We start from the raw sequence: 12,290 nt of genomic DNA on the forward strand, positions 1-12,290 counted from the left end.
GAGTGGACTATTGTGGGCCATTCTATCATAAAGCAGAGGCCAGAAATAAGGCACCCCACAAGTGCTATATCGCCGTCTTTGTCTGTTTTTCCACGAAGGCTGCTCATTTGGAAGTGGTCCAGGATCTCACGACGGATTCTTTCATCGCAGCGCTGAGGAGATTCATCAGCCTTAGAGGCAGTCCGCGTACCATTTGGAGCGACAATGCTACAAACTTTGTCGGTGCAAAGAGAGAGCTTGCCGAGCTGAAAGAGCTCTTTTTGAGCGAGCAGCACACAGCATCGATATCTTCCGTCTGTTTAGCTGATGGGATCGATTGGAAGTTCATCCCTCCGCTTGCCCCGCACTTCGGTGGTTTATGGGAGGCCGCTGTGAAGTCAGCTAAATTTCACTTCTACAGAGTCGTCGGTGCATCCATCTTAGCCATCGATGAATTAAGAACTCTTGCATATGAGATTTCTGCCATCCTTAACTCCCGTCCACTCTGTCCAATTTCAGAAAATGCTGAAAGCCTTGAGGTGCTAACACCGGCGCATTTCCTGAAGGGTTCCAGCTACACTAAGTTTCCTGAGCCTGGCATTACTCATCTCCGCGAAGACCGCCTTAGCAGATGGCAGCGGGTTACCCAGATGCAGCAACATTTCTGGAAAAGGTGGAGCAGCGAGTATTTGTCCCTACTTCAAGAGAGGAGCAAGTGGCGCGTCGAAACGTCTAACATCAAGGTTGGACGCATAGTTTTGCTTAAGGAGGACAACGTTCCACCCTTGAGATGGCAGCTTGGGTGCATCCAAGAAGTCATACCCGGCGGGGACGGAGTCATCAGAGTAGCTATGGTCCGTACAGCTACGGGTCTGATCAAGAGAGCCGTCGCCAAGCTAGCCGTTCTGCCCATCGATTCCGAGATAGTTGGAACCTTACCTCTTCCAACGGGGGGAGTATGTTCGGAGCAGATCGCCAGCGCCTAGTCATGCGCGCATAGGTGTACGACGGCACCTGCATCGCTCTCTGCTTATCTTTCGCCTTCTTTCTTATACCCATAAAGCTGTCGCTTATCTATTCAGCAACTACTTTGTAAGCCTGCATATGTCTATATGAAGATCTTGGAGCCAAGCTTTTTACACATTCACAGTCCGTCTGCCGCTCCGAATAAAAGCTATACATTTTAATATAACCTATTCGTGCGTTATTAATTATAAATATAAGGGTGGCATATTTGTTGTCTTCCCCATAAACACGTATCTTATCACGGAACTTGGACAACACAATTTAAGGCAATGAAAAACCATTTAATGATGTATTTATTCCAGCATACCAATTCTTCAAAACAAAAGCTGAGGTACAAACTTAAAAGCCTTACGAACTATGCTCTCTACAATATATATTTATGTTCAGTTTTTAAATAACGCATAAATCAACGATATTTTTCGATGCTCGATACCATGAGGTAAGTTACTCCGATTATTTGTGTATATTAGGATAAGATGTTTCAAAAATACAAGTCTTCGGGCGAGTGGTTAGGGTAGCTTCCATCTAAATGTGGATGTGTACATGTTCCAGAAGTTGGGCTCGATCATAAAAGATGGCCGAGCACATTTCGCACTCGAAGCTGCGGGTTTTCCGTTCCGATTTACCAGCTGCCGCTGCCTTCGCAGCCGCATCCGCGGCGTCGGCTGCTGACACGACCTCCGAGATGGAAAAGAATCCACCACCCACATCGGCATTGTTGGCGCTGGCAGGTACGTTTACGTTGTAAGAATCCACCCCGTAACTGAGGTAGGAGGATGAGCTACTGCTGACCTTGGTGGCAGTGTTAGCTTTTTTGGACGCCGCACCTGGAGCCGGTGACGATTTGCTGGCTACGTCTCCCGCAGATCTTTTGCTTCCTGCCCGTGTTCCATTGGCAGTGATCTGTCGCAGATGTCTGGAAGTTCTGGCAGAGGAGGAGGACGACGACGGAGTGCTCCCACTATGAGCTGTGACCCTCTGCTGACTCTCCACCATCTCCCGCAAATCCGGAGACGTTGGCTCAATCTTGATCAGATTTTGCTCTTCCTCAGGCAAAAACTGTGGGGTGATTGAAGATTCGCTGGTAAAGCGTAGACGGGAATTCCTCTCGTGTTTCAGTGGCGAGCGCAAAATCTGCTCCAGATCATACGTCTTCTCCCTAAGTAAAGCAGCATCTATCAGCAGATTATCATCGTACATTAGCTGGACCCGCTGCTGTTGCTCCTGTTCCTGTTTTATATGCAAGGGGCTGGAGCTGATTTGATTCGGTGGATGAGTGGCTGGAGAAATTATCTCATAGTCATCCACCATGTTTGAGGCACTGCTGCGGGACTTGTCCAGGCTCAGATTACTGGTCTCCGTGCGACTAATGTAGGTCTTAGAGCGCGACTTCTTAGCCGCACTGCCAGAGGAGTCTCCGCTAGCGCCCCTCGTCACCTTGGCCTTCTCTGTGTGAATCATTCGGGGTCGCGAATTACTGACAGGTGGTGCTTTGTTGGCAGTCTTGTTGGTTGCTGCCTTCTTCCTGCTGCGACTGCTAGAAGTAGAGGCAGACGATGTGGAAACAGATGTGGCAGCGGAGTTGTTGAAAGATCCAGCTCCTTCTGCAGACTTTGCCTGCAGTTTTGCCTGCTGCTTGGCCCCAGCTCTTGTGTTGGGTACGGGTAACCCAGTGGAGGTGGCGGGCTGCAAATGCGTGTCGTTGACCACCACCAGCGAATCGATTTGAAAGAGAGCCACTTGGCTGTCTTGCATAAACTTCTCCTCCCAGATGCGATCTGATTGCTGACTGCTGGTGGAGTCATATCTCGGTTTGGCTTTGCTTTTTTCCTGGGCAGCTTTCACCCCTTTGCCATTGGTCACGGGTTTAGAATCAGCTTTCGGGGCTGTCGTTCCCCTCTTTCGCTTCTCCTTCTTGGGCGACTCGGCCATGTCAAACAGATCGTCCACATTCTCCACATCAAAGTCGCAAAGGTCGATGTCACTGGCATACTCCTCGGCTTCACCATCTCCAGCGGCCTCCTCCTCTTCGCCGTTTGCCTCGTTGTGCTCTGCACGCATGTGAGCAATCTCGAACGGCTGCAGTTTACGGCGACGCTTGTACTTGCGCGGCCCCGTCTAATAAACAATATATTTTAATTGGAAAACCATTTTAAGTCGACATTTTACTTACAATGGGTTGCCGCTGTTTGGCGGTGTTCGAGTCACTGTGTTGGATAAGGTGTTGGATGAGGTCATTGGACGAGGCCAGGTCCTCGGAGCAGACCGTGCAGTGGTACGAATTTCGCGCCACATCCAGACCAGAATGATGGGAGCGGATGTGTTCCCGCAGCACCACCCGTTGATTAAAGGCACGCGGACAGACTGAACAGGCGTAGGGTTTCTCGCCCGTGTGGATCCGCTCGTGCTTGCGCAGCGTGCCACCATCAGCGAAGGCCTTCCAGCAGTAGCGACAACCATATGGGCGCTCTCCAGTGTGAATGCGGACGTGGATCTGCTGGGAGCTACGTGACCCAAAGGTCTTGCCACACTCGTGGCACGGAAACAGCTTGCCCGGTGATGTGGTGCTGTGCGAGTGCCGGTGGTTGGAGAGCGTTCGTCCGTCAGGGAATTCCTCCTGGCACACCTCGCACACCACCGACTTGTCGCGATGCGAGGCCATGTGCCGCTTCAGGCGCGCCTTGTTGTGGAAGTTCTTGCCGCATTTGGAGCACGAATGGCACTTCTCGCGCGAATGGTCCCAGGCGTGCTTTATCAGAGCCTTGCGATCGCGGCACTCCTTGCCGCACAGCACACAGGAGTTGGCCTTCAGTTCAGTGGGGTGGCGGGTGTGCAGGTGCCGCTTGATTGCCTGCTCCTCGTAAAAGCTGACTCCGCATAGGACGCACCTGATAAGGGGAACAAGATTAAAATAATGTGTATACTACGATTAGGTCTACACTTACTTGAAAGGCGGGAACCGAGCGTGGATCTCGGCATGGGCGAGCATCTCCAAAGCGCTGGGGAAGGACTTTCCGCATGTGGTACAAGAGTGACCCGTAGAATCTTTGGCAATCTCCACATCACCGCCAGCAGTGACATCGGAATTGCTCTCGCCGGCTGCCTGATCCGTTTGCTTGTAGTGCATCTTGGCATGGCGTCGAAGCAGATCCTGGCGGTGGAAAGAAATCCCGCATTCGTAGCAATAGAACTCGCCATACAACTGCTCCTCGTTTTCCGATTCGCTGGCGCTATCCTCTGCAGAGGCAGGATCGTACTCTGAGTTACTCTCCTCGAACTGATGCGTCTTCTGGTGTTCCTGTAGGCTGTTGTTGTCCCAGAACATCTCCTGGCACTGGTTGCACTCGAAGGGCGAGTCCACGCGGTGGTTCTAATGAAGAACAAAGGAAATAATTAGTGGATGATTTTGGCAATAAACTGGTTAAGCAAGTTTCAGGTAAAGCTGTCACATTTCTTTTAAAGACATTAACGGCTATCCTCTATTACCTTCGTGTGTGAGACGAGTGCCTTTTCCCGCGCAAAGGCCAATCCGCACTGCTGGCAAACAAAGGGTTTGCTGTCGTCCAGCACCGGAAAGATTGGTTGAGGAGGCGGGTCGACGGCAATGGGCTGCGACGTGGTGACCACAGGCTGAGACGCATCAGCCTCCATGTACTGCCTCAACTCAGTGACCGCTGGCTTGTCGGAAATCACGATGAACTGGCTGCTCTCCTCCTTTGGCTTCAGCCGACTGATTCTGCCCCGCGACGGAGCTGCTGGTGGGACCACGGTGGCCGGATAGCTGGCCACCAGCTGAACCTCGTTCTCATCCAGGATCTGATGATGCTGCTGCATCTCCTGTTGCGCCTGCTCCTGTTCCTGCTGCTGCTGGTGCTGCTGGTAGAGTGGCCAGTCCTGCTCGTAATAGTGATCGTCTAGCTGTCGCTGCGACTGATGCTCAAACTTGATGGCGGAAGAGGAATCGGCTGCGGCGGCCGCTGCCTCGGCATCGGCTGCATCTTGGGCCTCTGCGTGGGCCTTAAAGTGACTGATAAGCTCGGCCCGACGAGAGAACCGCGCACCACACAGCTTGCAGAGATGTGGTCGGTCATTCTGGTGGGCCAGCATGTGGTTGTTCAATGTGGCCTTCTTCCGAAAGCGACGGCTGCAAAAATCGCAGGGATAGGGCCTTAGGGTAGTATACTGATCCTGCTCCATGTCCAGCAGTTCCTGTGAGCTACTGATCCCAGCTATCTGCTCGGCGGCGATTTCCACACTGCAAGGAGGGAAGAGGGTAAACAAATGGGTCAGGAAAACGCCAGGGAAGGAGAAACGAGGCTCTACTCACCGCTCGGCGCCCTGGTGCTGCACCCAGTCGTCCGTGATGACCTCCTCGGTGACCACTTGGGCATCGTCGTCGAAGGATTCCGCGTAGGCCACCGTGGTGCCATCGGCGGTGACCAGGACCGTTCCGCCCGCCTCGTTGGCCGCCATTATCTCGCTCAGCTGGCCGTCGCGCGCCATAAAGATCAGATTCTCGGCTGCCATATGGTCCAGATCCTCGCCCGTTGCCCCCGCTCCACCGTCCGACTCCAGGATGTCCACCTCGGAGGAGTCGCCCGCGGAGACGTGGTGCTGTATCCACTGGATTCCGCCATATCGCTGGTTGTTCATCACTCGCTAGCCCTGCAAAAAAAATGCAGTTCTCTCAGTCCGCGGCAGGCATAAACAAATAGGTTGCACAAAAATAACCGGAGTGCGCAACAATTGGTGGCACATGTGCTCCGAATGACCGAAGACGGTGGGAGAGGCAGAGAGCGACTACGGCGTTGCCAGATGTTAGGTCGGAGTGCAATAAAGCGTTGCTTTTAAACAAAAAAAACCAACTAGGCGGGTAAGATACAAATACAAACTAAAAACACAAACTTAGCTGCTGTTCAAAAAATAACTGTGGCTCATACTTGCTAATTTAAGATATTGTTTATATTTTTTACGAAGTGGCAGCCTTTTTGCGGATTCCAACAGTGATAATCAAAATGTTCTCGGCTACATTTAGCTATTATCTTTTAAACTTTAAATTCTATCAATCTTATAGAACAGACCTTTATAAAAAACTTGTTAACATATTTATTTACTACTATTTTTTCTACTTTACCTTTAATTCTTGGTAATTATAGGATATGTAACTTTAAAAAAAAATATATATAACGGAATTTCATTTTTTTTGATTCGCAATAATACAACCCAAAATATGCAAGCTTATCAATAAGTCAATGTAAATATATTATTTATACCACTTGTTGTTTTTGAATATGCATATCGTCATTATTTTCTCTTGAAAGATAAATTATTTGCTTAACTTTTCTAATTTAGCTTTTTTTTTGTCTTGCAAAATGCACATCACTGACTTCCAACCGCTGCACACACTAGTCGTCTCGCTCGCACTCCCGGCACTCGCCCATTCTGCGGGCTTTGTTCATGTCCAAGCTTTTTTCAATGCGAAATATTCCAACTTATAAACACCAATTTGGACCATAAATGAGGTTAAGTCGGCGTTTTATTTATATTCCAGACGACAAGCTCGGCGTAAACGTAAACAAGCTGCTGGCTAATTGAATTTTATCAAAACTTGCGACAGACGGCCAACGCGTTTGCGGCCAGACGATTACATCACACATCACACGCCCGAAATTCTTGCACAGACGACACTTTGGATTATTTTATTTTAAATTTCGCCGAGGTTCTCGGTGTCATTTTGAGGTTAAATAGGTCTGGGGACCACCGAGCGTTGGTGGTGCGTTATTTTACCTTAAATCCAATCCTTATGCCGTTCGCATTCTTCGTTTAATTGGTTTTTAAATGCAGCGATAAGTTTTCTCGCAAAATGCCCATGAACGACCGGAGAAAGAGGAATTGCCATTTCGTCGGCCTCTTCTTGTTCTTCTTCGCGCGCTATTCGCACTGGCCCGACCAGGGTTGCCACTTGGCGCATGACGGCGCTGCCACATCGCCTGAAATAGTTCCCTGTTAACGGCAATCAGTGTTGTAAAATTGGCGCCAACAGTCTTTTAAATAAAAGCATTTTTAATTGAAAATTTATGACTCCTATTTATTAAGAAACCTTACAATTCTACAATATACCTATGTGTAGTATAAGTTATTTGGATTAACTCTCTATTTTATTTGACGTTACTTGAAATTAAGTGTCAATACTTAAGTTCCAACGTGTCAATTAAACATAAGCTTTATTTATAAGGTATATTTATTTATTAACACATGATTATTTTTAGAATTTTATCCTTGTTTTAAACCACAGTAAATAAATATATAAATATAAGTAAATATTTTTTAGTTTTATATTGTTTAAACCATTGATTTGTTATATTTTGTTTTCGTTCATTTTCCATTGGCAAAAAGTTATTATCAACTGCATATTTCTTACCAAAAGTAATTGTTTTTTTATTTAAAAAAATGGCGTTTTGTTTGTTGACTTCATAAAAAAAATATCAAAAAAAGGTTGTGCGTAATAAGTTTGAATAATTTGGAACTGGCTTTTTTCTTTTGCTTATTGGACTCCACATTTTTTGTACTCCAACATCTGTTGGTTTCAGATTAACAATTATGATTCTTCGTTATTAAACAATCTACAAAAAGTTAGTCAACAATTTGATCGGAGAATTTTGCCAATTTTTGCGCTTGCTAAAAATTTAAACAACTGATAAAACAAACTGAACTTCCGTTGCGCCTAAAAATTCATATAAATAAGCCTTGCGATAGGTGAAGGCTAACATTGCAAATTTTGATAACTGGAAGACCTATTAAATATATCACTATGCTGGCATCCAAATTTCTTATCTTGATCGCAGCGATTTTCTGCTTTTTAAGTGGTGCTTTGGCTGTCACCTGCGCGGATGATCCCACAGATGCCAATTGCATCGACTGCACCACCGACACCACCAACGCTGAATGCACCACAACAACAACTACGACCACAACCACTACAACAACCACAACCACGGTGGCTCCAACTGCAACAACCACAGTAACAGCTTCAATAGCAAAAGCTGCCACAACGAAAAAATCGGTTAACAAAAAGAAGGTTACAATGACAAACATGCGGTACAAAGTTGTGAGGAGAATTAAGGTTAACAAATCTGGTTAAATACATAATGCAATAAAATAAACGAAAAGAAAACACGTTCAAATTTGTTTACTAATCCAAAATATAACCGGGTTTACTATGGCTATTAGTTAATAATACATTGAAAACCCATTGCATACTTATCGGCATTATTTTTAATGAACCATATAAAGCTAGTGAAATGGGTATTAATGCTTTCATAAGATTAGCATTGTCAAAACAAAACCTTACCATCCAAAAGTTCATTATAATCTGGAGAACCGATACTATATACCCAAGTAAAATACAATCCTTAGTATTCCAAACCAAAAGAACAAAGTAAGATCTGCTGTTTTCGATTAACAGAAAAGGTTCCAAGCTATCTTTGTTGCTTAGTAAAATAAGAAATCCTCTTTCAAATAATAATACCTAAAAATGATATTAAAATTCATCAGAATCGAATGTTTATTTTAGATTTCGTTATAATCTTGACATTTGTTAGCTTAGTGCTTAGAACCAACTTTTACTTCTGACACGCGTAATGAAGTTACTGAAGAAGTTGCGTATTCTGCCGATTCGGGATCTTCTGGTGGTTGACGTCGTCAGCGGGGCTGCAGTTGTTACTGGTGCCCAAAGTTTGTGTAAACACTCTATATGGGTGGGGTATACCCGACAGTCGATACATGAGGCATCCGTGGGGGATACATCACAGGTCACAGCCGCAACATCATCCAGGAAATAGTACAGACTCAAAAATAGCAAGATATACCTCAAAGACACCATTTTGCACATTCTCTTCAAGACGACTGAAAAAATGTGACTAAATCATAGTCTTATAAGTCAAAGAAATGTGGTTACGGCCAAGTCAATTCCAAGATCAAGGTTTGCTCAAGTGTTTTTTGCGGACAGAACTAACATTTAAAATAGCGTAAGCTCTTACTGAGGTGAATGGTACAATATACCATTTTAGTCTTTAATTTTCGGGTATATGTAATTACTCATACGCTATGTTGGTTCTTAGGCATAGTTTTTAGTAAGAAGCTCTAAATCATAAAAAAATATATACCCATATAACTTTTATGATAAATGATATAAATATTTTACGAATATTTCAAAGCTATTAAAATGAAACCTTATTTATAACCTCTTTATAACATAATTTCCGATCCTAACTATTTTCCCTTAAGAGAGTGGTCAGTGTTCTCTTTTATTCGTCTCTTTCTCTTTCCCTTCAACTTAAAGAGCACTAATGTACACACACATATGCAAACGAGCGCCAAAGCGCGCCAAACTTTTTCCACCCCCTCCCCAAGTGCTGTTTTTGTTGCTTTTTCGATTGCTCTGCTTTTATTTTTATTGCTCTGCGATCCAAAGCGATCCGCTCGGCTTCTCTTTGGTCCGCTGGGCAGAAAAGGCAGAAAAGCAAACAGCAAGCAGGCAGCTATTTAATTTTCGTTCGTGGATCGGATCGGTTGGCCATAGCCTCCCCGAAAATACACATATACACATGGATATATATTTATACGCCGCATTTCGGACGGTGCGAGTGCAGCGGAAAAACTGAAACTGAAAACTGAAAAAGTCGAGGAAAGTGCTCGTGACTGGAATTCCGCATTTGTTTACCATTTGTGTGCTTTCGTGTTTCTGTTTGTGTGTTATGCTCTGGAAAAGGGAAACAATCGAGATTGGATCAACAAGATTGGTGCGCCACCTAGCGGTCAGATTGGGTGAGTTTTGTATGGATAGGAATCTTTTTTAAAGGGATTGAAAATAATCATGATTTTGATTTTTTGATAAATATATTTAAAACTATAAATGTAAAAATAATTAATATCTTAAATTTTTTTAACATCACCTATAATATTTACAATCCCCGGGTTTTTTATTTAACAATTAGGATAATGACACAAAAAAATGGGATTGCAAAAATCCACAAAGTGCACAAGAAAAAAGTAACAGCCGTTCTTTTGACAGGCGGCGACGACATAAAATGTCAAACTGTCGATCAACATCAAGGCGAAATATGCAAGATGCGTGTCTTAAATGCAAAGGAGGGCTTCACAATGCTGCCTGCTAAATGCTGTTGCAAATGGTTGCCATTTATGCAATCTGCGAGATCCCTCCATTCCTGCCCCTTTTAATCGCGATGCTGATCTTGGGGCTACGCGTTTTGCATGCCTGCTCTTCTCTGGAATGCGTTTAATTCGGATTTGAATTTCATCGCTTGTGCGAGATGCACTGCAAATCACATTAAAATTAAAAAAAAAAAATGTAAAAATGTTTTGGGTAAATATCAATCATATCAAGGTACAAAATTTAAACTTCAAGCCATTATGTACCCATGTACCATTTTTGAAAATTAGCTTCATTATACCCGTTACTCGTAGAGTAAAAGGGTATACTAGATTCGTCGGAAAGTATGTAACAGGCAGAAGGAAGCGTTTCCGACCCCACAAAGTATATATATTCTTGATCAGGATCACTAGCCGAGTCGATCTAGCCATGTCCGTCTGTCCGTCTGTCCGTCTGTCCGTCTGTCCGTATGAACGCTGAGATCTCGGAAACTATGAGAGTTACAATACTGGGATTAGGCACGCAGATTCCTGAGATTCCTGCGCAGCGCAAGTTTGTTTCAGCACAGTGCCACGCCCACTCTAACGCCCACAAACCGCCCAAAACTGTGGCTCCTACAGTTTTGATGCTAGAATAAAAATTTTAACTGAAATGTATTGTTCTCATCAATACCTATCGATTGACCCAAAAAAAAGTTTGCCACGCCCACTTTAACGCCCACAAACCGCGAAAACCTGTGACGCCCACAATTTTCATGCTAGATAAAAAATTTTAACTGAAATGTATTGGTCTCGTCGATACCTATCGATTGATCCAAAAAAAAATTTGCCACGCCCACTCTAACGCCCATAACGCTTAAATCTGTATACCGCCGGTAGGTGGCGCATTTTAATCTCGCTTTGCTGCTTGCATATCTCCATATAGCTGAGTAACGGGTATCTGATAGTCGAGGTACTCGACTATAGCGTTCTTCCTTGTTTTTGATATGGAGTTTTGCGATCAGCCTTTTGATACTTAGAATTTTACATAATTTCGGAAACAAAATCTTTATTTCTATGAAATACAGTTGAAATGAAAAAATAGTCAAGAATGTTTTTAGGACAAGCTTAGAAAAACATCTACATTTTTATAAATTAAAAATTTGTTTAAATATACGGAGAATTATTCTTAGAATCTCAATTTATTTTATCTTAATCACTTTTTAATAACATTATACATTTTATTGTTTCAAAATAGATTTAAAAAAAATATTTTATACATGTAACTTTAGTCTATAGTTGATCTTCTATTGCCTTAATTTTGTAAATAGGTTGTTCCCTATATTTTCTCTTAGTGTCTGCTTATTCTTCCCGAGGCTGCTGGTGTTTTGCTTTCGCTTGTTTTTACAACGCAAAACACTTGTCCGCCTGAATCCCAGTCGTTGGGAAGAAATCAAAGCTGGCAACTTTAATTAATATTCCACACACTGCCCCACAAATGTATACACACACACTCACTGGAAAATGTTGTTTTTGTGTGCTGGCCAGTAATTGTTGATGCATAGATTTATTTTATTGCATTTCACTGCTTTTATTTCTTGGTCATTTTGTGTTTTGGTACCAATCGCATAAGTTATTGTATCGCGGTGTTGGCTTGGCACACGACTCGTTCGGGAATAAAGTGGGCTTTTTATGGAGAGCAATCCGTCATATCGGTGTGAATACTGTAAAAAACGTGAATAAATTTGGGCTATTTTTGGGAGGAATTTATGCAAAATCAATTGAGATTTTTACGATTTATGTGACTTGAAAATAAAGCAAATAACTGATGTTTGAAAGTGCAGAACATATTTTTCTTCAGGAGTTTATTGTAATAAAATGAATTTCGACTATACAAGATAATTTGAAAACTGGAACTTTTAGATCAATTTAAAAAAATATTTAAGTTTGTACAAGGTGAAAAGGAACTCAACGAATTCAATAGAATTTTATTCACTGGCTTTAAAATTTAATTAATAGATAAAACAAGGAAGTGTATTACCCATCCCAATAATGTCAATAAGCCAATGCATTTATCCGCCATTAATTCCAACTATTTACCCAACTGAACACCTGACTTTCTCTGTGCCAAATTC

At 43.7% G+C, this 12,290-nt stretch overlaps 4 protein-coding genes across 4 annotated transcripts in view; 2 read left to right on the forward strand and 2 right to left on the reverse strand.

The window, feature by feature from the left end:
* The window catches only part of His4r (Histone H4 replacement), a 267,260-nt gene that overhangs the window by 193,415 nt on the left and 61,555 nt on the right, over positions 1 to 12,290 (forward strand). The window lies entirely within an intron of this gene.
* On the reverse strand, positions 1,266 to 6,947 carry LOC108006794 (uncharacterized). The gene is made up of 6 exons (XM_036818304.3): positions 6,793 to 6,947; positions 5,333 to 5,670; positions 4,492 to 5,260; positions 3,951 to 4,375; positions 3,179 to 3,893; positions 1,266 to 3,123 (listed from the first exon to the last, which is right to left on the reverse strand). Exons 2-6 carry the CDS (start codon positions 5,656 to 5,658, stop codon positions 1,531 to 1,533), a joined length of 3,828 nt encoding a protein of 1,275 aa, XP_036674199.3. The 5' UTR covers positions 5,659 to 5,670; positions 6,793 to 6,947; the 3' UTR covers positions 1,266 to 1,530.
* LOC108019546 (uncharacterized) lies at positions 8,541 to 8,918 on the reverse strand. Its single transcript, XM_036818419.3, has one exon. The coding sequence runs from the start codon at positions 8,894 to 8,896 to the stop codon at positions 8,615 to 8,617; it is 282 nt and encodes a 93-aa protein (XP_036674314.3). The 5' UTR covers positions 8,897 to 8,918; the 3' UTR covers positions 8,541 to 8,614.
* The window catches only part of stumps (DBB domain-containing protein stumps), a 33,997-nt gene continuing 31,263 nt past the window's right edge, over positions 9,557 to 12,290 (forward strand). The window contains exon 1 of the mRNA XM_036818529.3: positions 9,557 to 9,831. The gene's annotated coding sequence lies outside the window, so the exon portion shown is untranslated. The remainder of the gene's footprint in view (positions 9,832 to 12,290) is intronic.

Source organism: Drosophila suzukii, chromosome 3 (genome assembly GCF_043229965.1).
Source record: "Drosophila suzukii chromosome 3, CBGP_Dsuzu_IsoJpt1.0, whole genome shotgun sequence".
NCBI lineage: Eukaryota > Metazoa > Arthropoda > Insecta > Diptera > Drosophilidae > Drosophila > Drosophila suzukii.

Excerpts from the sequence above, each read along its gene's own strand:
- LOC108006794 (XM_036818304.3), bottom strand. The coding sequence starts at position 5,658 with ATGAACAACCAGCGATATGGCGGAATCCAGTGGATACAGCACCACGTC. Across the intron at positions 5,261-5,332 it reads CAGCACCAGGGCGCCGAGCG|TGTGGAAATCGCCGCCGAGC; the intron begins GTGAGTAGAGCC and ends CCCTCCTTGCAG. Across the intron at positions 3,894-3,950 it reads GCTCGGTTCCCGCCTTTCAA|GTGCGTCCTATGCGGAGTCA; the intron begins GTAAGTGTAGAC and ends TCCCCTTATCAG.
- LOC108019546 (XM_036818419.3), bottom strand. The coding sequence starts at position 8,896 with ATGTGCAAAATGGTGTCTTTGAGGTATATCTTGCTATTTTTGAGTCTG.